Raw genomic sequence first — 27,367 nt, 5'->3', positions numbered from 1 at the left:
TACAAAGGGCGTGCACATGGAAAAGTATCACGTAAGCACACAAAGACACTAGTAGAAAACACCTGACGAACGACTCTGAATCTGAAGCCATGTGTATAGCTGCATGGGTTTGGCAAGCTCACCCACAGCACCAGCTCCTCCTGCTGCTCAACCGGGATGAGTTCCATAGCAGGTATACATGATGCAGTACGATTTCACTCTAGTTTCGTTTTTGGGATTCAGCTTTTCTACCTCCTGAATTACATGTTGCACTCTGACGATGCTGTTCTTGGTGAATTGAGTGTGCTGATTTAGCTCTGACGAATTGGTGCAGGCCAACCAAGGCAGTAGGATGGTGGGGGGAGGGCTCGAAGAAGATTCTTGGTGGTAGAGATGTTCTTGGTGGAGGGACATGGATGGGTTGCACAAAGGATGGCAGGCTCGCCTTCCTCACCAATGTGCTCGAGCCGGACGCCATGCCGGGGGCGCGCACAAGGGGAGATCTCCCCCTCAGGTTCCTGCAGGTAATAGCAAAAACACATCAGTCAAAAAGCTTCTTCCAGATCATTCAAGTTCATCTGTCATTTTAGCTTAGTGTTTGTTTGAGTCGAAAAACAGTCAATACATTGAAGATAAGGACAGAGAAAAGAAGGGTGTATTATATTCCCATTTTGCACAACCCAATTTGGTCTGAAATTCTCCCTTTGTTTTCATGTCGCAATCACTCTTTAGAAGCTAGTATATAAGGTTGACATCTAACAAGTGTCTATTCCCTTTTTGGATTTGTTGTACAGCTTACGTAAGACAAGGCTTTAATGTTTATATAGAAAAAAAAATCTATAGTAGTCCCTTCTGTTACAACTGCTGTAAACCACAGATTCAGTTATTAATAAACAATACCTTTGACTTAGCATTGTGCAATAGTAACCCACAGAATATGACCTGTGCAGAGCAACAAGAGCCCACTTGAAGTTGCAACTGAGGTGGCAAAAGAAGCTGACGAGTACAACGGCTTCAACCTTGTACTGGCTGATCTGACCACAAACGTCATGGTTTATGTGTCAAATCGGCCAAAGGGGCAGCCTGCAACGATCCAACTTGTCTCACCAGGGCTCCATGTGTTGTCCAATGCAAGGCTAGACAGCCCTTGGCAGAAGGTAATTAAGCAGGCTTATGCCAATATCATGTTCAGCTGAAATCTGCATGACAGATTAACTCTCACAGTGCCTCATAAATGTAAATGCATAGGATGAATGATGCTGCTTGATGCAGCCTGAAAGAATGTCAGTAGCAAGCTAGAAATATTGATTGTCCATTCAAGTGTCTGTCGGTTATGAACTTTGTCATTAGTGTGCAATAGTGCAAGAACACACGGGGGGAACTTTTTGAGCTGGAAAAGGCCTTAGAAAGCAACAACCAAACTGTTACAAGTACTTCGCTAGTTATAAGCAGCAGCGGTACATCTAACTCCATTAAATAGCACATCATGTACATGAAGAAAGATAGAAGAAGATGACACATGATTGCAAGCCACTCTGTCTTCTTTATCTTAGGGACCCACCCACTACTCTAGTCTATACCAAGAATTTAGATCCAAGGAGATGCAATGCAATTAGCAGGTATTTCATTGTTCTTGATGTATTTGCAGGCGATTCGCCTCGGTAAGAACTTCAGGGAGCATCTTAGGAAGCATGGTGATGATGAGGTTGAAGCCAAGGACATAGTTGAGAGGCTAATGACTGACACCACAAAGGCTGACAAAGATAGGCTGCCAAACACTGGCTGTGATCCAAACTGGGAGCACGGCCTGAGCTCCATTTTCATTGAGGTGCAGACTGACCAGGTGAGAGCAAAATCTTTCACTTCATTTCAGTTTCCAAGTACATTCAGAGTTCAATTATTCAACAAACTAAATCATTAATTAGCCACTGAAAATAATGCACGTGATATAGTACAATGACAGCATATATATCAATCGATCAATCATGCATCTATCTACACTCTGAATTTAACATGTTAATTTCTGTTTTGGCAAAATTAAGGGACTCTACGGGACACGGAGCACGGCCGTTCTATCAGTGAACTACGACGGTGAAGCTAGCTTGTACGAGAAATACCTGGAGAGTGGTATATGGAAGGATCACACGGTGCATTACCAGATAGAGTAGGCGGTAATATACTAATATGGGAGCCTCCAATAAGAAAAGGATGACGAAATTAATAGCTACAATTGTGCATGTAGTTATCTTCTTCACCCGGTATATTGAAGATGAAGAAATGTACAATGATTCTCTAATTACGCCGATTAAATTATATATACTGTATGCAGATTGCTTATTCATCACATGGAAGATGATAAAGTTGTCACTGATGTGTTGAATATATACATTTTATCCTATACATATTTACAGAACTTGTGCTGGAACCATTGTTGTATTTCAGCCATGTCTGCTTTACTCTGAAATCTATAATTAGGGTGTGTTCTTTTCTCCTCTATACTAGCTTCCATTTCCTCATTTTACGAACGCACATTTTCAAACTATTAAACGATGTCTTTTGTGAAAAAATATATATGAAAATTGTTTTAAAAAATCATATTAATTTTTTTCAAGTTTTTTAAGGTAATACTTAATTTAATCTGCGTGCAGGGGTGCGGAATTAAATGGAATTGAAACGCTGTAATGTTGCGACACAACGGGGAAAATATATAAAATCAGCTTAGGAGATGAGATGCAGACGAAATGCATTTGGGTTACCTCGATCCCTTTCTTCGGTAGGGCTAGGGCACAGCGCGGACTCGTGGGACCGGACCGGAAGACGGCGGAGGCCTCGCGGAGCGACGTGGAAGAGGACGAGTTGCCCTTGCCTCTATGCGTGAAGGGCCACGGCCACGGGGGCGGCCTCTCGCCTCGACTCGCGAGAAGACGGCGATGGCGCCGCCGTAAGACGGCGAGCCCGGCCGTCGAGCAGCGAGAGGCGAGAGACCACGCCGCCGCGGCTCGTGTCAGACAGGGGCAGTCGGGCCGCTACTCTGGGGCTATGGGCCTATATGCTGCTGATAGTAGGCCTATTTTTGGCCCATCTAGTAGCGCGGCTGTTGGGCCAAATTGGGCCGATGTTAAATCGTCATTAGCCCATTTTGCTCCTACCGAGGGATAGTTCATAGGCTTGGGCTTAGGGAAAGATTTTGAAATGGAATAAGTTCACTTTAATTCCCTTAGGCAATATATGGCAAATGGGAAAAGGAAGATTCCCACCCATCTTTAAATCCTAACTATTTATTCTCCCTCTTCCATTTAATCCTAATCCTTCATTCATTTCCCAATCCCAATCCCATCCCCCATTTCCCATTATCCAAACACACCCTTAGTACTTCAATTGTAAAACCGAGTATAATATCTCCCTCAACTATTTATACCGTGTAAAACGACTCCCTTAAAAGTTTTGAGAGTAGCTTTCGCTGATGCGGCAATCCAGTCATCAGACAAATTTAAAATATACATGGGTCCACATGTAAATGACTACCTCCCTCTCTCTCTCAGTGAGGCCCACGCAGGTGGCATGGGGTGGCACGCTAGTTGGTGGATATGGTCGCACAACAGAGAGACCGCTCCAACTCCGATGATGAGGCGCCCTCCTCTTCCCCACTTTCCCACCGTCGTGGCTTTGTCGGTGCCGCCTAGATCACCACCATAGACCAGTGCCCTACGCGCCCTCCTCAGCAGCGTCATGGCTTTTTGGAAGTAACGGCAACCGCCACGGAGGGTGGACGAGGAGGAGCACGATGCCGCTGACTTGCTGGACCGCAGGCATGTCACACCCTGAAGTTCTCCTCCTAAGCCTAAAATCGAATTAATAAGAGACCCTAAGAAAATACCGGTGCAAAGCAAGAGTTAACCCTATTAAATCAATGCAAATAACAATCGGAATTGGCATGTGGAATTTTTCTTGAGTTCTACATGTCAAAATTCACTAACAAGATTTTTAGTGGAATTTTCAGAGCTCTCGAAATAATTTTAACCAATTAAAATCGAGCATGCAATATTTTAAATCCCAGGGAAATTCTTTTCCTCCTTTTCTTTTTTCCTTTTCCCTCCTTTTCCTCTTCTTGGGCCGTCAGCCCAGTCCACCCCGCCGCGCGCGCGCCCTCCTCCTTGTGGGCCAGCCCAAGCCGCCCCTCCCTCTCTCCCCGAGACACCGACAGGTGGGCCCCACCTGTCGGGCCCGTCTCCTTCCTCCAGCCGGCGCCGCCGCCGCGCCCACGCCTCCGCCTTCTCCGGGCCACGTCAGCCACGCCCGCGCGTGCGCCGCATCTCCCGCACCCACTTCCCCCTCTCTCGCGCTCGCGCCCGCGCCCGAGATGGCCGGGATTCGATTTTCGAATCCCGCCTCTCTCTTCTCCCCCACTCCCCACGTTGGCCGGCAAAATCTCGCCCTACCGGCCACGTCCGGGACTCCCCTATTTAAGCTTCCCCGTCGCCCCCTCTCGCTTTTTCCCCATCTCGCCGAACTTCCTCGTGCTCCCCATCGCTCCCGCGCCGTGCAACCACCCGCCGCCGCCGTTTCCGCCACTCCGGCCGCCGCTAGCCGCCGCTAGGGTCGCCGCCGCACCGCGCCGTCGCCGCCGTCGCGTTCGCGAGGCTAAGCTCCACCCCGGCCGCCCCTTCCCCGTCGAGTTTCGTCGCCGGAATTCGCATCCCCTCGCGCTCCGGTGAGTTCAACCTCTACCGCCGCCTTCGGCCATAAATGCCGGTCGCCGTGGTTCATCTCCCTCCCTCTAATCCCTCCCTCCATCTTCCTTAGGGCACCCCGAATCCCGTCCGTCGGTTGCCGTCGTCCTCCCGTGGCTCGTCGTCGCCGTTCGCCGTCGTCTTCCTCCGCGCCGGCCACCCTCGGTGAGGCATCCCTCCCCTCTTTTCCCCTTCCTCCCCTCCTAGTGCCGCGCCGCCGCTTCAAGTCGCGCGCCGTCGACTTCGGCCGCCGCCGCCGCCTCCCGTGCCGCCAGTTGCCGCTGCCGTCGGCCACGTGCCGTCGCCTCTAGCCCTGGCCGGCCGGTCGGCTTTGATGCCGAGCCGAGCCCGGCGGCCGCCTCTATCGCCGCCCGTCCGATCGGCCCCGAGGGCGATCTGGGCCGTCGGTCCCGTGGACCGGCGGTGGACCACCCGCGTGGTCCCGGTCCACGGTGAACCGCCCCCTCCTTGAGTCGCTGACCAGTGGGGCCCGCCTGTCGGCGCCGCGCCTCCCCTTCGTGCTGACGTCAGCCCTGGAAAATATTGCGCAATAAATTATTTAAGGATTTTTGTTATAGTAATAAACACAGTGAATCTTCTAAAATTCATAGCTAATTCATCCGAGCTCCGTTTAAGCCCATTCAAGTCTCAGTAAATCAAGAAAAATGTGTAGAATCCATTAAAAATGGTTTTGTTCTCTGTTTTAGTAGTCTTATAGCCTGTTTGCATTGTTTGCCTTGTATGTCGCTAGATTCCGGCTCTTTCGACGCTCCGGTGTACTTCGAAATAGTCGCCGAGGTTCCTCCAGCAGCAGAGCAAGGCAAGTCATGCTTGTCACTTGATCATATTGATCCTATATTGCAAATGTCCTAATGTTTTCTTTCAAATACCGCATTTGTTTTGCAATTATACTATGGGATGGTTACCTATTGTTACAGCCATGCTTTTTGGATACCATGCTCCTTTGTTAGCTTGGGTTATAACATGATTAGACTTTGGACTAGGAATTGCTTAGCCATGCTTAGTTCAACTAGCACACAATGGGGAAATCTCATTTAAAACCTAGACTATAGGTTTATATGATAATGTTGGATTGGTACCACCGCTCTGGTGTTGGTTAAATAAAATGAATCACATGGTGGGCTGTGGGTGCATGGTTTTGCTAGTCGCGCCCATGGCAATTAAGGACCGGTTCGCGGGAAACCCTAGAAGAACTTATCGTACTTACCACAAGCCAGCGTGGGCAACGGCTGGGCTTGTAGTGTAGCTTTCCTCTAGCCGACGCATCCAGGCAAGGGTGGGCGTGATGGAGTTTGGATGGGCCCTGCGACGGCCTATGCGGCTTCCAGATTCACCTAGGCACGAGAGGGGACTGCCCGCTGCCTTGCGAGGAGTGGGGGTGAAACCTGAGGTGTGGTGTGCTTGGTTAGAGGGGGTTATGCGAAGGGTCCTGTCACGGCCTCTTTCCGGTATGTCGTGGTGGCATGTCGGCGCACGGAAACGTGTCGTGGGGCTGTGTCTTGTGGGTACAGTTGTACACCTCTGATCAGAGTAAAACTATTCGAATAGCCGTGCCCGCGGTTATGAGCGGTCAACCAGACTCACCGTGATTAGACTCACCTTAGTTTAGTCTAATGAAATTAGATGGTATAGGTGGATGGTTGGGCCTATTGCAACGTGGTGTAACGTTGGACAGTGGATGATTAATACTGCTTAATTATTACAACTGTTTTCGCACTCGACTCCTGTTTATAAATGCTAGTGTTTATGCAAATGAGCCTGTTTAGCTATCCCTTGTTGAATCCCTGCATCATACCCCCCCCAATTCCGGTATGACTTGCTGAGTACAGTGGATAGTACTCAGCCTTGCTCTATTTTCCCCCAATCCCAGAGCTCGAGTATGTGTCCGATGACGGGTTCTCCGAGGAGTAGGTTTCGTCCGTGCCGTCGAGGATGCCTGTGGAGTGGTGTTCCCGCTGCAGTTCAAGTCAAGGATTAGCTCCAGTTATCTTTTGTTTTTCCGCTGCATTTATGTAAGACTTTTATAATGTTTGTAAGACGTGGATCTGTATGTCAACATTGTCGTTTGTGTACCCCGGCCGGTCCTGGACGGGGGTTTTAATGCACATTCTGCTTGGAATTCTATTCGGGAATTTCTGGACGTGACAAGTTGGTATCAGAGCCGACCTTTACCGTAGGACAAGCCAAATGGAAACCTAAGAGCCCTCTGAATCCTTTTCATTGCATAAGTTCTTTGCAATTGGAATTGTTCCGGGAAAATTTGGGATCTGTTCTTGTGATTCAAGGGAAAAATCTTGTCGCTCATTTAAGTGAGATTTGTCAAAACAAGTCGGTCTAGGGTTTTAGTAAAATTATTTGAGATGTTTTTGACCGTCAGTTGGGATTTGATGGGCGAATGCACTAGGTTTTAGCTCAGGAATATGGGTTGTAAGGTATTTATGCTTTTATTGTTATTATAAGTATGTATCTAATTTCCCCATTATTTTACCTCTATGTAAGTCCGTCTTATTTATTCGCTCTCATGCAAAATGATCTATGTATAAAATTTCGCTCTTATTCGTTTCTCTTATTTGAGTCCTTTATTGCTTTATTTAATTTGGATTTGAGCATGCATTGATCCTACCCCTTTGTCTTCTCTAGATGGCCGAGCACCCACCCAACCACCGCGGAGAAGGCATGGATGACTTCGTGGCAGAGTTGGCACGCATGACACTGGTGGTGGGCTACCCCAACGCACCGGAGTACACGACTGTTCCACCGCTCAGTGGCGAGCTTCCTCACCGTGTCCGCTTGGAGGTCCATGGCTACGTGGGGACTTGCCTCGCTAACATGGCGGTTGAGGCGTCAGGAGGCACAGCAGATCACGCATGTCAGGAGGCAGCATATCTGATGATGGCCAGACTACGGGAGCGCCACAACTACATCTTCCACGACACGGCGTACCGCTTTCACCCTCGTCGAGCCTGCGGCAGTGATGTCAGTTCCTTCCGTCCGACAGCCGGCGAGAACGACACCACCTTCGGTCACATGTGCGCTGTGATGAGGGGGATGGACAGGATGCACTCGGACCTGCACAAGGCGTCCAAGGCCTTGAATGATGGGAAGCTCATGAGGATCGTCGCTCTGAAGGACGAGATAGCGCGCCTGAAGAGGGAGAATGCTCAGTTGAAGGGTCTTCCCGCACCAAGGGGAGTCCGGATCCGCACTACGCCTCGCAAGTCGACAACGGCACCCGTGCGCGTCCAGCTTGCGCCCAGGAACCCACCTCCGTCAGCAGCTCCTCCAGTTCCACCCACAGCTCCAGCAGTTCCTGCAGCTCCAGCGCCAGCTCCAGCTCCCGTTCCCGTGTCAGCTCCATCATCCGCGCTCTCCTTCGCACCTGCATCAGCCGTCAGGGGCCCCGCCAGTGGCAACGGAGGTTGGTTGCCAGCTACTCCCAGTGGCAGCTGCGACCGCAGCAGCAGCAGCTCCAGTGGCTCAGAGCCGGGCAGCGGCGAGACTTATCTGCCAGGCTCCAGGAGTCGCTCAGAGGGACCTGGTGATGAGCAGGACGCCTTCGACTCCACCGACCGCAGGAGCCGTTCCGAGCATTAGGCTCGTTTTCCATTAGCTTATCGACTGTCTAGTTTCTGCTTGTTAGTTTGTGTGTTTAGGTTGCTTGCTTGGGGTCAGTCGACGGTCGATATCATGTGCCTATGATATGGCTGTCCCAATAAGGATTTTTGCTTGCTGTTTAAAGTGTTTTAATTCAGATCAGAACAATTGCAGTTTAAATTTCTATATAATAAAGCTTAGTTCCTGAGTATCTGTTTTTCTCCGTTTCCCCGTCTGCTCTTCCTCCAGATGGTCTACACCAGAACTGGCACCCGCACGACAGGCGAGGGCAGCAATGGCGAAGAACGCGCTGATGGTGTGCACCCCAACAGTGATTCCGGCAATGGTCCGCCACCACTTCCCGAGAATCCGACGCTGGCCCAAGTTATGGCACATCAGACTCAGATGATGGCAGCCATGATGCAGCAGATGCAGCAGCAGCACCAGCAGATGCACCAGAGAATGATGCAGCACGCCGAACAGCAGCACCAGCAGTTTGGTCCCCCTCCCCCTCAGTCCAAGTTGCCAGAGTTTCTACGCGTCAGGCCACCCACCTTCTCCAGCACCACCAACCCCATGGAGGCGAATGACTAGCTCCATGCCATAGAGAAGAAGCTGAATCTCCTGCAGTGCAATGATCAGGAGAAGGTCGCTTTCGCCACACACCAGCTTCAAGGTCCCGCGTCAGCTTGGTGGGACAATCACATGGCCACCCGCCCGCCAGGCACTGAAGTCACTTGGGCGGAGTTCTGTCGTAGCTTCAGGAAGGCGCAGGTGCCAGACGGGGTCGTGGCACAAAAGAAGAGGGAATTCCGGGCACTCCATCAGGGCAACAGGACAGTGACCGAGTATCTTCACGAGTTCAATCGCCTCACGCGATATGCACCGGAGGATGTCCGCACTGACGCCGAGAAACAGGAAAAGTTCATGGCAGGTCTGGATGACGAGCTGACCAACCAACTGATATCTGGGGACTACGCTGATTTTGAAAGGCTGGTTGACAAGGCAATCCGTCAGGAGGATCAGCGCAACAAAATGGATAGGAAGAGAAAGGCGGCGCAGTTCCGGTCCAACCAAGGTAGTCAGCACCGACCGCGTTTCACTCCCGGACAGCAGGTGGACCTACCACCATGATCGTCCGCCAGCACCGCCCGTTCAACTCTAGCAACTTCCACCAGGGCGCTAGTGGCAGTCAGAACCACCATGGAGGTCAGCCCAACCGCGGTGCAGCTCCACGCCCACCAATGGCACCAGCACAGTCAGCCCCGTCCGCGCAAGCCAAGAAGGAGACTGGCACAAAATGCCCGAGCATACCGGGCCAAGGTTTGTCTAGGCTCGCGTCAACCACGCGTCCGCAGAGGAGGCGCAAGCAGCACCAGAGGTCGTACTGGGTACGTTTCCTGTTAACTCAATCCCTGCAACAGTACTTTTTGATTCTGGTGCAACGCATTCGTTCATTTCAAAGAAGTTTGTCGGGGTGCATGGGTTAATAAGAGAGGAACTTAGCACACCCATGCGGGTTCATACCCCAGGGAATAGCTCCACTTCGGTACAATTCAGCCCTTCTATAACAATAGAAATTCAAAAATCACCATTCCTAGCTAACCTCATTCTTCTTGATTCCAAAGACCTAGATGTCATTCTGGGGATGGATTGGCTGACCAAGTTCAAGGGAGTCATTGATTGTGCGAATCGCACAGTCACTTTGACCAACGAGAAGGGAGAAACCGTAGTGTACAAATCATTAGTCTCACCAAAGCAAGGGGTCTCCTTGAATTAGATTGAGGCGGAAATCCCAGTGGTCACCGAGGAGAAGAATTCGAGGAAGTTGGAAGAGATTCCCATAGTCTGCGAGTACCCAGAAGTGTTTCCCGAAGACCTCACTACCATGCCACCCAAGAGAGAGATTGAATTCCGGATTGATTTGGCACCGGGAACCGCGCCAATTTACAAGAGACCGTACAGGATGGCGGCCAACGAACTAGCAGAGGTCAAGAAGCAGGTCAATGAGCAACTGCAGAAAGGGTACATTCGACCGAGTACTTCACCTTGGGGTGCTCCGGTCATTTTTGTGGAGAAAAAGGATAAGACGAAGAGGATGTGCGTCGATTATCGCGCACTCAATGAGGTCACAATCAAGAATAAATATCCTTTACCGCGGATCGATGATTTGTTTGATCAACTGAAGGGAGCTAAGGTGTTCTCTAAGATAGACCTGCGATCAGGTTACCACCAGTTAAGGATCCGGGAAGAGGATATCCCAAAGACGGCTTTCACCACTCGATACGGGCTGTATGAGTGCACGGTTATGTCTTTCGGACTTACCAACGCACCCGCATTCTTCATGAATCTGATGAACAAAGTGTTCATGGAATTTCTCGACAAGTTTGTTGTGGTATTCATCGACGACATACTTATCTACTCAAAGTCCGAAGAAGAACATGAGCATCATCTCCGCCTGGTACTCGAGAAGTTGAAGGAGCACCAGTTATACGCCAAGTTCAGCAAGTGTGACTTCTGGTTGACGGAAGTCAAATTTCTGGGCCATGTTATTACAGCTCAGGGTGTGGCAGTTGATCCATCGAACGTGGAGTCAGTTACCAAATGGACCCCACCGAAGACCGTGTCGCAGATTCAAAGTTTTCTTGGACTTGCGGGTTATTACCGCCGTTTCATCCAGAACTTCTCCAGGATCGCCCGACCCATGACTCAGTTGCTTAAGAAAGATGAGAAGTTCAAATGGATAGCTGAGTGCGATAAGAGCTTTGAGGAACTCAAGAAGAAATTAGTATCCGCACCAGTTTTGATTCTGCCCGACCAGATGAAAGACTTCCAAGTCTATTGCGACGCATCCCGCCACGGGCTTGGGTGTGTTCTAATGCAGGAAGGCAGAGTGGTGGCGTATGCCTCACGACAGCTGCGTCCACACGAAGGGAATTATCCAACCCATGATCTGGAACTGGCAGCAGTGGTTCACGCCTTGAAGATCTGGAGGCACTATTTGATTGGCAACCGTTGTGAAGTATATACGGATCACAAGAGTCTGAAATACATCTTCACCCAACCGGACCTAAATCTCCGACAACGAACATGGTTGGAATTAATCAAAGACTATGATATGAGCATTCAATACCACCCGGGGAAAGCCAATGTGGTGGCAGACGCATTAAGCAGGAAGAGTTACTGCACTGCCCTATGCATTGAGGGCATGTGTGAGGAATTGCGGCAGGAGTTTGAGCATCTCAACGTGGGAATTGTTGAACACGGGTTCGTAGCCGCTCTAGAAGCACGGCCTACGCTCGTCGATCAAGTTAGAGCCGCTCAAGTAAATGATCCGGAAATAGCAGAGCTGAAAAAGAACATGAGAGTCGGAAAGGCTCGGGATTTCCTTGTGGATGAGCATGGCACAATCTGGATGGGGGAAAGATTGTGTGTACCTAACGACAAGGAGCTGAAGGATCTGATACTCACCGAGGCCCATCAGACACAGTATTCCATTCACCTAGGCAGCACCAAGATGTACCAAGACCTTAAAGAAAAATTTTGGTGGGTCAGCATGAGAAGGGAAATAGCCGAATTCGTCGCACTCTGCGATGTTTGCCAGCGAGTGAAGGCAGAGCATCAAAGGCCAGCAGGCTTACTCCAACCTCTTCAAATCCCGGAATGGAAATGGGAGGAAATTGGAATGGACTTTATAACAGGACTGCCTCGGACATCATCGGGTCACGATTCAATCTGGGTAGTCGTGGATCGACTCACCAAGGTGGCTCACTTTATACCAGTACATACCACCTATACGGGAAAGAGATTGGCAGAGTTGTACCTGGCAAGGATCATGTGTTTGCATGGGGTACCCAAGAAGATAGTATCTGACCGAGGTAGTCAGTTCACCTCAAAATTTTGGCAGAAACTGCAGGAAGAATTGGGGACCCGTTTAAATTTCAGTACCGCCTACCATCCGCAGACAGAAGGTCAGACCGAGCGAGTCAATCAAATTTTGGAAGATATGTTGAGAGCTTGCGCTCTTGACTTCGGTGGAGCTTGGGACAAAAGCTTGCCATATGCGGAATTCTCGTACAACAACAGCTACCAAGCCAGTCTACAGATGGCACCGTTTGAAGCTTTATACGGCCGGAAGTGCCGCACACCTCTCTTCTGGGATCAGACAGGCGAGCGTCAATTGTTCGGGACAGAGGTATTAACGGAAGCAGAAGAGAAAGTCAGAACTATCAGGGAAAGGTTGAGAATTGCCCAGTCTCGACAGAAGAGCTACGCGGATAACCGCCGAAGGGAGCTCACTTTTGAAGCAGTGGATTATGTGTATCTTCGGGTTACTCCGCTCCGGAGAGTGCACCATTTTCAAACCAAAGGCAAGTTGGCACCACGTTTCGTGGGACCCTACAAAATCTTGGAACGAAGGGGAGAAGTTGCTTATCAGTTAGAACTTCCATCCAATATGATCGGTATCCATGACATATTCCACGGGTCCCAATTAAAGAAGTGCTTAAGAGTACCTGAAGAACAGGCTGATTCGGAACACATTGATATCCAAGAGGACCTGACATATGTGGAGAAGCCGGTTCGTATACTTGATACCAGCGAAGGAAGAACCAGAAACAAGGTCACCAGGTTTTGCCGAGTTCAGTGGAGTCACCATTCAGAAGAGGAAGCAACCTGGGAAAGGGAAGATGAGTTGAAAGCCGCCCATCCGCACCTCTTCGCCAGCTCATCCGAATCTCGGGGCCGAGATTCCGTTTAAGGGGGGTAGGTTTGTCACACCCTCCCTCTAATCCCTCCCTCCTTCTTCCTTAGGGCACCCCGAATTCCGTCCGTCGGTTGCCGTCGTCCTCCCGTGGCTCGTCGTCGCCATTCGCCGTCGTCTTCCTCCGCGCCGGCCACCCTCGGTGAGGCATCCCTCCCCTCTTTTCCCCTTCCTCCCCTCCTAGTGCCACGCCGCCGCTTCAAGTCGCGCGCCGTCGCCTTCGGCCGCCTCCCGTGCCGCCGGTCGCCGCCGCCGTCGGCCGCGTGCCGTCGCCTCTAGCCCTGGCCGACCGGTCGGCTTTGATGCCGAGCCGAGCCCGGCGGCCGCCTCTATCGCCGCCCGTCCGATCGGCCCCGAGGGCGATCTGGGCCGTCGGTCCTGTGGACCGGCGGTGGACCACCCGCGTGGTCCCGGTCCACAGTGAACCGCCCCCCCCCTTGAGTCGCTGACCAGTGGAGCCCGCCTGTCGGCGCCGCTCCTCCCCTTCGTGCTGATGTCAGCCCTGGAAAATATTGCGCAATAAATTATTTAAGGATTTTTGTTATAGTAATAAACACAGTGAATCTTCTAAAATTCATAGCTAATTCATCCGAGCTCCGTTTAAGCCCATTCAAGTCTCAGTAAATCAAGAAAAATGTGTAGAATCCATTAAAAATGGTTTTGTTCTCTGTTTCAGTAGTCTTACAGCCTGTTTGCATTGTTTGCCTTGTATGTCGCTAGATTCCGGCTCTTCCGACGCTCCGGTGTACTTCGAAATAGTCGCCGAGGTTCCTCCAGCAGCAGAACAAGGCAAGTCATGCTTGTCACTTGATCATATTGATCCTATATTGCAAATGTCCTAATGTTTTCTTTCAAATACCGCATTTGTTTTGCAATTATACTATGGGATGGTTACCTATTGTTACAGCCATGCTTTTTGGATACCATGCTCCTTTGTTAGCTTGGGTTATAACATGATTAGACTTTGGACTAGGAATTGCTTAGCCATGCTTAGTTCAACTAGCACACAATGGGGAAATCTCATTTAAAACCTAGACTATAGGTTTATATGATAATGTTGGATTGGTACCACCGCTCTGGTGTTGGTTAAATAAAATGAATCACATGGTGGGCTGTGGGTGCATGGTTTTGCTAGTCGCGCCCATGGCAATTAAGGACCGGTTCGCGGGAAACCCTGGAAGAACTTATCGTACTTACCACAAGCCAGCGTGGGCAACGGCTGGGCTTGTAGTGTAGCTTTCCTCTAGCCGACGCATCTAGGCAAGGGTGGGCGTGATGGAGTTTGGATGGGCCCTGCGACGGCCTATGCGGCTTCCGGATTCACCTAGGCACGAGAAGGGACTGCCCGCTGCCTTGCGAGGAGTGGGGGTGAAACCTGAGGTGTGGTGTGCTTGGTTAGAGGGGGTTATGCGAAGGGTCCTGTCACGGCCTCTTTCCGTTATGTCGTGGTGGCATGTCGGCGCACGGAAACGTGTCGTGGGGCTGTGTCTTATGGGTACAGTTGTACACCTCTGATCAGAGTAAAACTATTCGAATAGCCGTGCCCGCGGTTATGGGCGGTCAACCAGACTCACCGTGATTAGACTCACCTTAGTTTAGTCTAATGAAATTAGATGGTATAGGTGGATGGTTGGGCCTGTTGCAACGTGGTGTAACGTTGGACAGTGGATGATTAATGCTGCTTAATTATTACAACTGTTTTCACACTCGACTCCTGTTTATAAATACTAGTGTTTATGCAAATGAGCCTGTTTAGCTATCCCTTGTTGAATCCCTGCATCATACCCCCCCAATTCCGGTATGACTTGCTGAGTACAGTGGATAGTACTCAGCCTTGCTCTATTTTCCCCCAATCCCAGAGCTCGAGTATGTGTCCGATGGCGGGTTCTCCGAGGAGTAGGCTTCGTCCGTGCCGTCGAGGATGCCTGTGGAGTGGTGTTCCCGCTGCAGTTCAAGTCAAGGATTAGCTCCAGTTATCTTTTGTTTTTCCGCTGCATTTATGTAAGACTTTTATAATGTTTGTAAGACGTGGATCTGTATGTCAATATTGTCGTTTGTGTACCCCGGCCGGTCCTGGACGGGGGTTTTAATGCACATTCTGCTTGGAATTCTATTCGGGAATTTCTGGGCGTGACAAGGCATGACCCTCCGCCCCAAACGCTAGCAGGTCATAGGCGTAGAAGATGAGGTCTTGGCAGTGGCGAACATGAGCTAGTGGTGGCCTTAGTTTGGGTAGAGGTGGCTGAAATTAGTGGCTCACTGCGCATCTGAGGCGACGACTTAGATGGAGGACGGGGGCGAGTGCTTGCACCGGCGAGTTCCAGTGCTACACGATCCACCACGTGGTTCGACGTACGCGCCTCCCCTTACTTGGTCTGGAGGCGCCAACCGCTGAAGCCCCGTTCTCTTGATGAGCAATGGCTGATGGGCAACCGGGATGGGAAGAGAGATCGGCGTTGGGTGGAGGTGGTTGGGAATGACATCCCCGCGCAGCGAGGTCTCCGCGAAGCTGCTGACAAAGGCAGAGCGCATCACGGTTGTGGTGCGATGGAGGCCCAACCCCACGTTATCAAGGCTGACGTGAGGAGCCGAGTCGCGCGCTCCTCCTCTAGGAGCGGCATGACGGCCTGCCCGGCCTAAGTGGTGCATGTGGGTTCCACTTACTTTTTCATTCTTTTTTGCTAATTGTGATACCACGTGACTGTCACGTCAGCACAACACTAAGTGAACATGTCAGGTGAACGTCACATCAGCTAAAAGCCTAAAACCACTTTTAAAATCGCCGAGGGAATCATTTTGCACGGTGTTAACAGTTGAGGGAGTTGGTATACCTGGTTTTGTGGTTGAGAGATGCGAATCAGCTCTAACCTATAATTAAGGAAGTCAAAGTGAACTTAATTCTTTTGAAATCATATGTAGGCTGAAATTGATAGAATCACAACCGGGAAGGCTAGTGGGCGAACGCCCACTAGCCATCTCGCGAATCGCTCAGCATGAGGAGGATTAAATACAAACTAATTTCAATAGTATTACACCTATATATGAAAAATCTCTCATGTTCAAATTCATCATATTTAGGGTGTGTTCGGCACCCCTTTTCCTAACCCCTCTTCCTCATTTTCTGCACGCACGCTTTTCAAACTGCTGAACGGTGCGTTTTTTTGCAAAAAAAAGTTTCTATACGAAAGTTGCTTAAAAAATCAAATTAATCCATTTTTTTAAAAAAAATATCTAATACTTAATTAATCACGTGCTAATGGACTGCTCTGTTTTTCGTGCATTACTGTTCTAGTTGAGAACTGGAAATAGCGAACACAGCCTTAGTCATTAAAAAAATAACAAAATTCTGACATATTTTCTCTCCAAACTGTCAGATTTTTTTTTTTTTGTTACGGCTAAAATATAATGAATTTAAATATGAGATATCGTAGATATGTGTAATATTATTAAGAGTACATATCTTTTTTTTTTGAAAATTTTCTGTTATATAACACAAAATCATTTTTTAAAAAAAATTCTTCACCACAAAATAAAGTAAGAAACCAAGAAAAACACTCTTTTAGTCGGTAACTTTCATTTGAAATTTGAAATCTTTACTAGCATAATTTATTGTGTTAGTATGAATTTTTATATTGCTAAAAGAAAACCCGCTCCTTTCCTTATTCTAATATAATGATTTTCTAAAATACAGTAAAAACACAAACGTTCATATAGCAAACATGCTGACTCCTATAAACGCACATATGCATATACGGAGTATATCTCTATGAGTAGTTGAGTACGTTCGAAAATCTAGGCCGATGTTTCAATGGTAATAAATGACATCTTACATCAATACATCCAAGCAGATCGGGCATGTTTAAATCCCATGGTAAATTTTACACCCGGTCACATCAAATATTTGGTACATGTATAGAGTATTAAATATAACGAAAAAATAACTAATTACACAGATTGCATGTAAATTGCGAGACGAATCTATTAAGCCTAATTATGCCATGATTTGATAATGTTGTGCTACAGTAAACAATTGCTAATGATGGACTAATTAGACTTAATAAATTCGTCTCGCGGTTTACATGCGGATTCTGTAATTTGTTTTGTTATTAGACTACGTTTAATATTTCAAATGTGTCTCCATATATCCGATGTGATACATCAAAACTTTATACCCCTGGATCTAAACACAACCTAATAGTAAATTGAACCCTTGGATCAATGCATGATGGATGGTTAAAAAAGTTAATAAGCTGCTAAAGTTTATAGGAAAATTTTGTATGGTTCAAGAATATCATACTCCTTCCCGCGTCATATTTGACGTTGGGTAGGAACTCCATGAATAACGTGATTGTCTTTTTACTGGAGAGAGGAGTTAATTAGCATGGCTAATTAAGTAGAGAATTTTTACTGTCCAGCATGTACCTTGGTACCTGTCGGTACATGCAATTTGAGCCATCGATTTCGTTTGATCCAACGGGTGAGAAAGACTTGTACCTAGTAGTACTGTCCACGTGATTTTACAGAGCATAGAGAGGTACTAAAGAAGCAAGGGTAGTTAAGTAATTTCGCGTGTATCTTCTTCATCTTCCTCCTGTCTTTTCTCTCTCCAAAAGATGCTGCATGCCTGCATCGATCGATGGCTCTCACCAGGGATAGACAGGCTAGCCGGAGTGGAGGTGGAGGGGGCCGAAGAGCCTCCGTGCATCACTTCCTCCAAGCTCGCCGGTGACATACGCCTACCGCGGCCCTTCCCCTAATCTCGCTGCCGGATTCGAGCACATCGGTGACCGACGCAGGTCCTCGTCGCCTCCGCCGCCGCGTAGCAGCCTTCGACGCAGGCGTCGCCGTTCAACACCACCGGCGCCTACCACCCCTCCTGCTCCTCCTCCTCGTTACCTCGCCACCATGCAGACACCGCCGGCGCCCAACGCGCTGCCGTCCAACACCCCGCCGCCGACGCCCCCGGCACCACCGGCGCCGACCACCCCTCGTCCCGCTCCCACCACGCCCTTGCTCTTGGTTTGGACTTGCTCAGTTGCTCTTGGAGTCTTCGTTGACACAGTCACTCAGTCAGAGAGAAGGAGCATCACGAGCTGCTTAGCGTGTGAGATTTTCAATCTTACCCTCCGTGAATGAACGGCCGGATTTAAATTGGTACCTCAAGGTACCGGTACCTCGAGGTACAATATGCTGGACTGGAGCAATGCTCAATTAAGTAACTTCTAATACTAGTAGTATTTACTATGCTATGCAGGCACGCATGGTCGGTGGCCACGGCAGCTCGTACCCAAAAATATTAATCCCTGTCATGTTCGCCGCCACCTGCCGTACCTCCATGGTGTCGAGGTCGACGGCGAAGAACCACCGCCCCTCCCTAACCTGCGGCGACACGACGGCGAACCCCGGCCGCGTCGTGACGATGCTCATCCACTGCCCCAAGGACGACGACGACGCCGGGCGCCCCAGCAGGCGGTGCATCGCCGCCGCGCACGGGATCATCTTCTCCTCCACCCACTCGCCGCCACCATTGTCACACCTCGCGAACACCTTCAGCGCCCCGCCGCCGGGCACGACTGTCAGGATGCGCGGGTGGCCGTCGCGGCCCTCGGCGACGCGGAAGCAAGAGGGGAAGAAGATCATCACGTCCCAGCAGAGCCAGTTGTCGGCTTCCAGCGGGAGCTCGGACTCGGAGGCGGAGTACTCCGCCGTGCTGCCGTCGAACACGACCGGCTTCCCCCCCCGGGGCGTACAGGTACCACGAGCCGCCGGCGTGGCCAAGGACGTGCATGCACGACGATGACCCGGCGATGTTTCCGATGGCCTTCTCCTCCCACGACAACTGCGCGCCGCCGCCGGTGGTGAAGGTGAACACGGCGGCGGACACGCCGTGATGGTGGTGATAGAGCTCGTACACCACCCTGAAGTTTGACATGCCGACGCGGCCACCCGCCTCGTCTGCCTCGGCGCCATCGGCAAGGTAGGCTCTCGAGAACTCGCAGCCGCCGCCGCCGAAGCCCCGCCCCGCCGACGGAGGGACGACCCACTGGTACCGCCGCGTCAGGGGCTCGCAGACGAGCAGGCTCCGGACGCCATCGTCGGGATGCGACCCGGCGAAGTCCAAGAGGAGGAGGCTCCCTCGGCTGTCCATGATCCTCCATGACGACGACGACTGCGGCCGCGAGCCGTCCACGATGTCTTGGACGATCACTTGGAGGAAGTCGAGGGAGAAGTGGCTGTCGTCAATGGCGGGCGCCGACGCCGACGCCGACGGCGACGAGGGTGCGAACGAAGTGAACTTTTCGGAGTTATAGTAGTAACCGGCGATGGCGGGGGCGTGGAGGGAGCGGAAGCGGCGGAGGAAACCGGCGTCGGCAGCGGCGACGATGCGTCGCCATTGCTTGCACGTGGAGGCGGCGCGGATGAGGTAGACGGTGGAAGCGAGGCGCAGGAGTATGAGCTCAACGAGGTCGTCGGGGAGGTCCATAGCTGGTGCCACGGTGGCTAGCTAGGCGATCTAATCTATTTAGGGCAGATAAAAAATAGTACTATTTGGTTTGTGATAGTCTACGACTCCGTGTATTATTAGATATTAGATTCGGTAAACTCTTTTAAACACCCAATAGTACGCCCACCCGTTTATCGAGTCTGTTTTGCATTAGAAACTTGATACTGTACTTACATTTTTTTTTTCTGGTTACTATAAGAAAGTAACCTCCCATAGACAAAGATAAGTAGAATTAATTAACATCAGGATTGCTAATTTGCGCGCGCCTTGCTAGCGCGCGCTAGCTGGCAGCTCCGCCCCACACCATTTTTTCAGTTTTTTTTGGTTTTTTTTCTTTTTTTCCGCTTTTTTCTGATTATTTTTTTTAATATTTAGCACACTTGTTTTTTCAAATTTTTTGACTTGAAAGTTTTTAAATCTTGACTTGAAAATTTTCAAATCCTAACTTAAAAATTTTCAAACCTCGAGTTGAAAGTTTTTAAATCTGGGTTGAAACTTTTCAACTCTCGAGTTGAAAGTTTTCAAATCTGGGTTGAAAGTTTTTCAAATTTGAGATGAAAAGTTGAAAGTTTTCAAAATTTAACTTACAAATTCAAATTTCAAGTTGAAAGTTTTCAAATCTGGGTTTAAAATTTTGAAAATTTGCCTTCAGATATAGATTTCTTTCCAATTTGTTAGTTAATTAAAAAGAATCTCGTGAAAAAAAGAAAATCTTAACCACTACCGTCATTATCTCAAACTGTCATTATCTAATACTAATAAAATAGTCTAACTACCTTACCTGAGAAAACGTGCACCCCCGACACGCACGCGACAACTAGCAACCCCCAATTAACATACGATCATCTAAATATTCTATGACAAAGCGCAAGGAATAACTAGTAAATCTCTAAATAGTTGGAGCATATTATGTGCACGCTTTTAATTTCATTTTCACGAACATATAAAAGGATTACACATCAACATATTAGAAGAAGAGTTTCAATACACAATATAATGATCGGGCTATTGCCAAAGAGGAAAAAAAGGCCAAAAAAGGAGAAAACCTTAAAGGGACTAAAACGCCCAAAAAAAAGAAAACAATCATAGCAGCAAAAGGCAGAAAAATACAAATCCGCTGTCCTCCCAACTAGACCTCTAGCTGAACGGCATCGACACTCGACCATAGGTGACCTTAAAGCTTGATTGATTCGAAGACGGTAGGGACCGGTGAAAGAGCATAATCAAAGACCCTAGAGTTCCGCTTATTCCAAAGTTACTAAGAAACCAGCAAAACCAAGGAGTACAGAAACCCTCGCGAAGATGCTCCGGAAGATAAACCCTAAAGTATGGCCACTCTTAGAGATAGAGATAGAGCCGGTTTGTTACATGTGATAATACATGCGATATAGATTCGTTTTGAGATAAGATTGAGTTTGTTGCAACCAATCTCATTATGTTATCATCCGATTCTTGTAAGCCACGTCGGGGGCTGTTCCCGACTCCTATTATTACAACTATGCTGCCTCGAGACGAGGTGACAACGCTTCCATATTCTTCACATGGTATCAGAGCAAATCTGCGACGACTAGATCACATCTAGCGATAGCATCCTCCAGCAGCAGCTCCGGCTATCCCCTATCAGGGCAGGCGATCCCTGACAAGTTGACGCACAACAATTTCCTTCTACGGAAAGCACAAATTCTTGCAGTGATCCGGGGCACTCGTATGGAAGGCTATCTCACCAGCGCAACCAAGTCTCCCTCCGTCATGATCTCCGTCGCGCCGGAGAATAAAAGTGGCAAGACCACTGAAATCATCAACAAGGAAGCGGCGGAGGAATCCGGCGTCAGCGGTGACGATTCGGCACCATTGCTTGCACGTGGAGGGGGCCCGGATGAGGGAGTCGGTGGAAGCAAGGCGCAGGAGTATGAGCTCGATGATGTCGTCGAGGAGGTCTGATGCAAACACACTCACGAAGGGTGGCCCGATCTTCACGAGAATCGCTTGGATATATATATTTTTTTAGAAAATCGTGAGCTGCAGCTAGAAGTTCAATAATCTCAAGTTAACATGCGAGTTTTTTTTATTGAGATTTACTATACGAGTCCTTCTGTATTTCCAAAAATGAACGAACTTAAAAATTGACTCAAATGCGGATATGCATTTCCAAAAGCGAAAAGAAAATGACTCATACACAGATGATATACCAAAATACCGGCAAAAAATATCTTCAATTCTTATAATATAGTTGAGTAGAGATAGAGAGGGAAACTATTTTCATCCCTTGAGGGAATATCCCCTCGTTGTATGCATGTCACTCAAATGGTTATAAAAAAAATTGAGAAGATGTATTAACATGTGATATACCGCTCTACAAACATGCAAGTTCAAATTCAACTTCTACATCTTGTAACGAAAAAAAACAAATTTGACTGTGAATATACATTAACTAGTTGTAGTTTAATTTGTTTTTTTCGTTGCGAGATATAGAAGTTGAATTTGAACTTGCATGTTTGTGGAGTGATATATCACATGTTAATACATCTTCTCAATTTTTTTTATAACCATTTAAGTGACATGCAAATAACGAGGAGATATCCCCTCGGGGGATGAAAATCCACTCCTAGATAGAGATAGGTGTAAGAATCGTAAACTGCAAAGCTTTTGGATTCAGTTGTTTTATCTTAACTGAGTTGCAAACGAATTAGTATAAATATCCAGAACTGTCTGGTACTCGTATATCAAATTATCAACAATAGCGATCAGAATCTAACCGTGTTGTTATCGGACAGTAAATTAGGTCATTGTAAAACTAAAACGCGATCGTATAGATTTTTTAATTGTTGTAATGAATTTTTTAATTGGTTGCAATAGGTATTTAATGATGTTTCGCTAGGTCATTATGAAATGTTACGTGGGGTGTTTTTTGGATGTTTCAAGAGGTATTTTGTGATGTCTTTGGTTGATGTTTCACTATACCAAATTTTAATGCACATGGTGTTATTTGAATGTTTCAGGAGGTATTTTGTGACGTTTCAGCTAATGTTTCACTAGGTCATTTTGAAGTGTTGCACAAGGTATTATTTTAATGTTTTTTCAGGTATTCTGTGATGTTTCAACAGTTACAACTCAATGTTTCATATATAATATAAAATGTTTCATTTAGGAATATAATTAAATATATTGTTTTCATCCAAAATATAATCATGCGGGATCTCTTTGTAAAGATTTAATTGCAACAAATTCAATGGTGCAATCGGATTACAAATCGGATAAATAATGTGTAAAAAAATGATTTGCAATTTGCTAACAAAGTGCACACGATGAGAGATATAGGTGGGAAAAGCTTGCATTGACAAGAAGAGAGATAACACATGCGCGCATGGGATGAGCATGGTGTATGTTGGGAAGGGGAGACCCTTTTTTCTCAAAAATTTGGGCACCCGATTCGTAGTGGTTTCAATCATTTTATATTAACTGACTAGTATATCCAGAACTGTCTGGTATTTGTATGTCAAATTATCAATAATAGCACTCAGATAATCTAATTGTGTTGTTATTAGATAGTAAATTAGGTTATTGTACAAATGAAAACGCGGTCGTATGAATAGTATATGTTTGAATTTCACATAAATTTTGAAACTAAACCATGGACCCCTCCGACGACCTTGTCGAGTCCGTACTCCTGCGGAGCTACTAGAACAAGATTGGCTAATGTTACTGGCAGATGGAACTGTATGTGTAGAAAGAAAATAGTGACTTTTTCCTTGCTATAGGAAATTCTGTGAAATGCGATTGGTTTCTCTTTGTTTTTTTTCTACTAGAAAAAAAATACTCGTGCGTTCCAACGGGTGAGGGCTATTTTAATCTTATTATTGTTATAAAAAATACACATACGTTGTAACGGGATAAACTATTTAGCCTTTTGAGACAACGATATGTTTTTTTCTTGGTAAAATTATATGATCTTTAAGTTAAATGTACCCTTAATTTATAGTTTACAGTTATTTGTATAAAATATATAAAGGAATATTTAGAGATTACACATAATTGTAATTTTTGTGTCGTCATGGATATATGTTTCACAACGATGTTCAATAAGCATGTCGAGCAACTTCTTGCAATCCTAGACATAGTAAAAACTATAATTTTTTTCCGCGATAAAAACTATATTTTTGTGTATGTACAGGATTGATAAATAATAAAGGGGGTAATTAATTTTCTTAATCCTTTGCAATTGATAAACGTATGTATGCGTACATCTCGTTACCTCATTCTTGTTGCTACTGCTTTGATGGCTTGTGATTAGCGAACAATCTGAACAGGCGTAGGAGAGAGAAATATCACAGCAAGCTTTGCTCGCTTACGTCGCGGCTAGGAAAAACTGAGCCCGACAAGGATTCAGTTTGGGGAGTTTGGAGTGGGCCGGCACGCTGGGTGCGTGAGCAATGGTATGTTTTTCCTATCTCGACATGATTTACTTTTCCTATTACTCGTAGTCCGATAACATATGCGTTTATAAGTCGGATGACGTACCAAAATCTCGGTAAAAACATATTTAATTTTTATAATAGTGGAGATAGAGATAGAGATATGGTTTAGTTAAGATGAAAAAAACATCTTTAATTTTTATAATAGTAGAGATAGAGACAGAGATAGAGATATGGTTTAGTTAATGTGAAATTTATTATAAGAATTTGCTTGGATATATATATATATTTTTAGAAAATCGTGAGCTGCAGTTAGAAGTCCGATTATCTAAAGTTGGCATGCGAGTTTTTTTAAAGAGATTTCTTATACGAGTCCTTCTGTATTTCCAAAAACGAACGAACTTAAAATCAACTCAAATGCGGATATGCATTTCTAAAAGCGAAGAAAAAACCGACTCTTACACGGATAATTTACCAAAATACCAGCAAAAAATATCTTCAAATTTTATAATAGTAGAATATAGATACAGATAGAGATATGTGTAAGAATCGTAACCTGCAATGCTTTTGGATTCAATTGTTTTATCTTAACTGAGTAGCAAACAAATTAGTATATATATCCAGAACTGTCTAGTACTTGTATGTCAAATTATCAAGTGATCAGAATTTAATCGTGTTGTTATCGGACCGTAAATTAGGTCATTGTAAAATTAAAACGCGGTTGTACATGATTGAATTTTGCGTAGATTTTGAACTAAATTACCATGCACCTATCCGACGAGCTTGTCGAGTCCGTACTCCTGCGGCTCGATTCCACCGTCTCCCTCATCCGCGCCGCCTCCACTTGCAAGCCATGGCGCCGCATTGTCGCCGACGCCGGCTTCCTCCGCCGCTTCCGTGGCCTCCACGAGCCCACCGTCGCCGGCTACTACTTCGACTCTCGAGGGGAATCCCCCTTTGCGACGCTGACGATGGGACGGCAGGAGGCAGCGATCTGTTTCCGACCGTCGCCGTCGGCGGCGGCGCTGACCATTGACGCCGGCAGCTTCTCCCTCGCCTTCCTAAGGGACGACGACGTGCTGCCCTCCCAGTGGTCGTCGTCATGGAGCGTCGCGGACAGCCGCGGCAGCCTCGTCCTCCTGAGAAGCCTCGCCGCCGGACACGCCCCCTTCTGCTTCCCGGAGGTGGTCGTCTGCGAGCCATTGACGCGGCGCCACCGGAGGATCCTCCCGTCGCCGGACTTCGGCACCGGCTGCTTCTTCTACGGATGCTACCTCGCCGACGGCGAGGCGGCCGGGGACAGCAGCAGCAGCAGCAGCATCGGCATGTCGAACTTCAGGGTGGTTTACGAGCTCTACCGAGACGACGGCGGCGCCGGGCTCGCTCGCGCCGCCGTGTTCGCCGCCGGCGCCGCCGGCGCGCACTCGTGGAGGGAGACGTCCGTCGGCCACGCCATCCCGCCGTTCCACCGCATGAGCCTCATGGGCCGCGCCGGCGGCTCGTGGTACTTCCACGAAGGGAGCACGATGGCCGTCCTCGACGGCAGCACGGCGGAGTTCTCGTCGTCGCCGTTCACGCTGCAACAACAACCCATCCATCCCGGCGTGTACCTGTACATCGCCGAGGGCCGCGACGGCGAGCCGCGCATGTTCACCACGACGGGGGGCATCCTGACGGTGCTCATCAAGAGGGCGAGGAGGCCGGCCGTCGTCGCCGGCGGCGAAGACGACGTCGAGGAGTGGGCGGTGGAGAAGAGCGTCCGGCTATCGGAGGCGACCCGCGGGTTGCCGGGGTACGATGCGTCCTTCTTCGGCGGCGGCGGCGGGCCAATGGATGTCATCACGAGGGGCGTCGGGTTCGTCGTCCTGTCACCGAGGATTAGGACGACGAAGGAGGAGGCTGCTGCACCTGCGCGGTGGTGGTTCGCCGTCGACCTGGAGACGGCAGAGGTGGAGAGGGTGCACGACGACTTGGGGACGATACAGTTCCCGTGTCAGCTGCCATGGCCGCCCAATTTGCGTGCCTGCCCTGCTTAGATTTAGAATAGGTAGAAATAAATATGAGTAAATTTCAGAAAACAAATGTATCAGTTTGCTGCAACTTTAGCGATATGTTTCAGTTTGCTGTAACAATAGCACGGGAAATTATCACAAAACTGCAACTTTTACGTTATATGTTGCTATAGTTGTCACATATATGTGATATAACGTAAAAGTTGGAGTTTTGTGATAACTGTAGCAGCATATAACGTAAAAGTTGCAGTTTTGTGATAATTTTCCACCCTATTGTTGCAATAAACTAAAATGTGTTGCTAATGTTGCAGCAAACAGATAGTTTTGTCACTAAAGTTGTAGTTTTCTGAAATTTACTCTATAAATATATTCAAATTAAAATTCGACATATACCAATTTATGAAAGAATAAACATGCTCATATTCACAGCCATATTTGTTTTTTCTAAATTATATAGATAAAATTTAAACATGTTTGCGTAGTAATATATTATATATATCTTATCATTTTTTTTCATATATATGTTTGTGTAAAACTATTAACTTTTTGTACGTACATGTTCTTCATCTGGGAAATATTGCGTCATAATAATTATAACAATTCCATATTTTTTTTAAGAGTTGAAATTTTTCATAAATATCGTAACCCCAACTATACATGCCTTTCTTAGGTGAGATTTTTCAAACAAAAGAGGTACTAAACAATATGTATAAGAAAAAGGGAAAATATTAAGATTTCTTGTATTCTAGATACAAAGTATTTTCACTACAATTATCTTTAGATGAATACTATATGTTCGCAAGTTACACTAAAAAATATCATTATGGTTTCTATTGACCTATGTATGGCTAATCAGCAAGCACGCGTGCCAGGCGGCCCAGGCCTCCCAATTTTTTGTATATAGCTCTAAGTATGTTTGGCATCATTTAACATGCTTCATTGTTTCGTCATTAGTCAATTATAACCGTAGCGTGATAAAAAAAATAATCTATACATAAACTTTTTTATATATGTATTTCTAGCGATTTAAAGACCAATGCTTAAAAAAACTACCATAAAATAATTACAGTTATAGCTCTAAATTAATTTTAGTTCTAAAATTAAAATTTTATCCTTCGATAGTATTTATTTTTTAAAAAAGGTGTGGATGTGCCAATACTAATATATACCATATGTTTTTGCTGTTTAGTTGGGGAATATGGGTCTGTTTGCTTCACAACCTGAGAATCACGCTTGAGTCAGGCACGATTCTCAGGCGTCCGATTTTGGTGGCCTGTGGTTGGATGCACCTGCCTGAGTGAGAGCGCTCAGGTCAGGGCACCATCCAAACACGCCCTAAGTCTATTTGCCTT

The 27,367-nt window shown here is 47.4% G+C and overlaps 3 protein-coding genes and 1 long non-coding RNA gene across 4 annotated transcripts; 2 read left to right on the top strand and 2 right to left on the bottom strand.

The window, feature by feature from the left end:
• Positions 1-22: 22 nt before the first annotated feature.
• On the top strand, positions 23-2,404 carry LOC4346725 (uncharacterized). Its single transcript, XM_015755384.2, has 5 exons — positions 23-172; positions 314-503; positions 930-1,136; positions 1,628-1,822; positions 2,022-2,404. Exons 1-5 carry the CDS (start codon positions 90-92, stop codon positions 2,145-2,147), a joined length of 801 nt encoding a protein of 266 aa, XP_015610870.1. The 5' UTR covers positions 23-89; the 3' UTR covers positions 2,148-2,404.
• LOC112936480 (uncharacterized) lies at positions 929-2,999 on the bottom strand. The gene is made up of 2 exons (XR_003238763.2): positions 2,736-2,999; positions 929-1,178 (listed from the first exon to the last, which is right to left on the bottom strand). It is a non-coding gene; the product is annotated as an uncharacterized lncRNA (long non-coding RNA).
• An 11,926-nt stretch (positions 3,000-14,925) lies between these two features.
• LOC136351764 (uncharacterized) lies at positions 14,926-19,570 on the bottom strand. The gene is made up of 7 exons (XM_066304060.1): positions 18,843-19,570; positions 18,418-18,796; positions 17,983-18,134; positions 17,517-17,589; positions 15,918-15,954; positions 15,457-15,767; positions 14,926-15,030 (listed from the first exon to the last, which is right to left on the bottom strand). Exons 1-7 carry the CDS (start codon positions 19,568-19,570, stop codon positions 14,926-14,928), a joined length of 1,785 nt encoding a protein of 594 aa, XP_066160157.1.
• A 5,197-nt stretch (positions 19,571-24,767) lies between these two features.
• LOC136351763 (uncharacterized) lies at positions 24,768-26,039 on the top strand. The gene has a single exon (XM_066304059.1). It carries the CDS (start codon positions 24,768-24,770, stop codon positions 26,037-26,039), a length of 1,272 nt encoding a protein of 423 aa, XP_066160156.1.
• Positions 26,040-27,367: the final 1,328 nt, after the last annotated feature.

Source organism: Oryza sativa, chromosome 9 (genome assembly GCF_034140825.1).
Source record: "Oryza sativa Japonica Group chromosome 9, ASM3414082v1".
NCBI classification, from domain to species: domain Eukaryota; kingdom Viridiplantae; phylum Streptophyta; class Magnoliopsida; order Poales; family Poaceae; genus Oryza; species Oryza sativa.
This window is presented reverse-complemented; position numbering and strand designations above follow the sequence as displayed.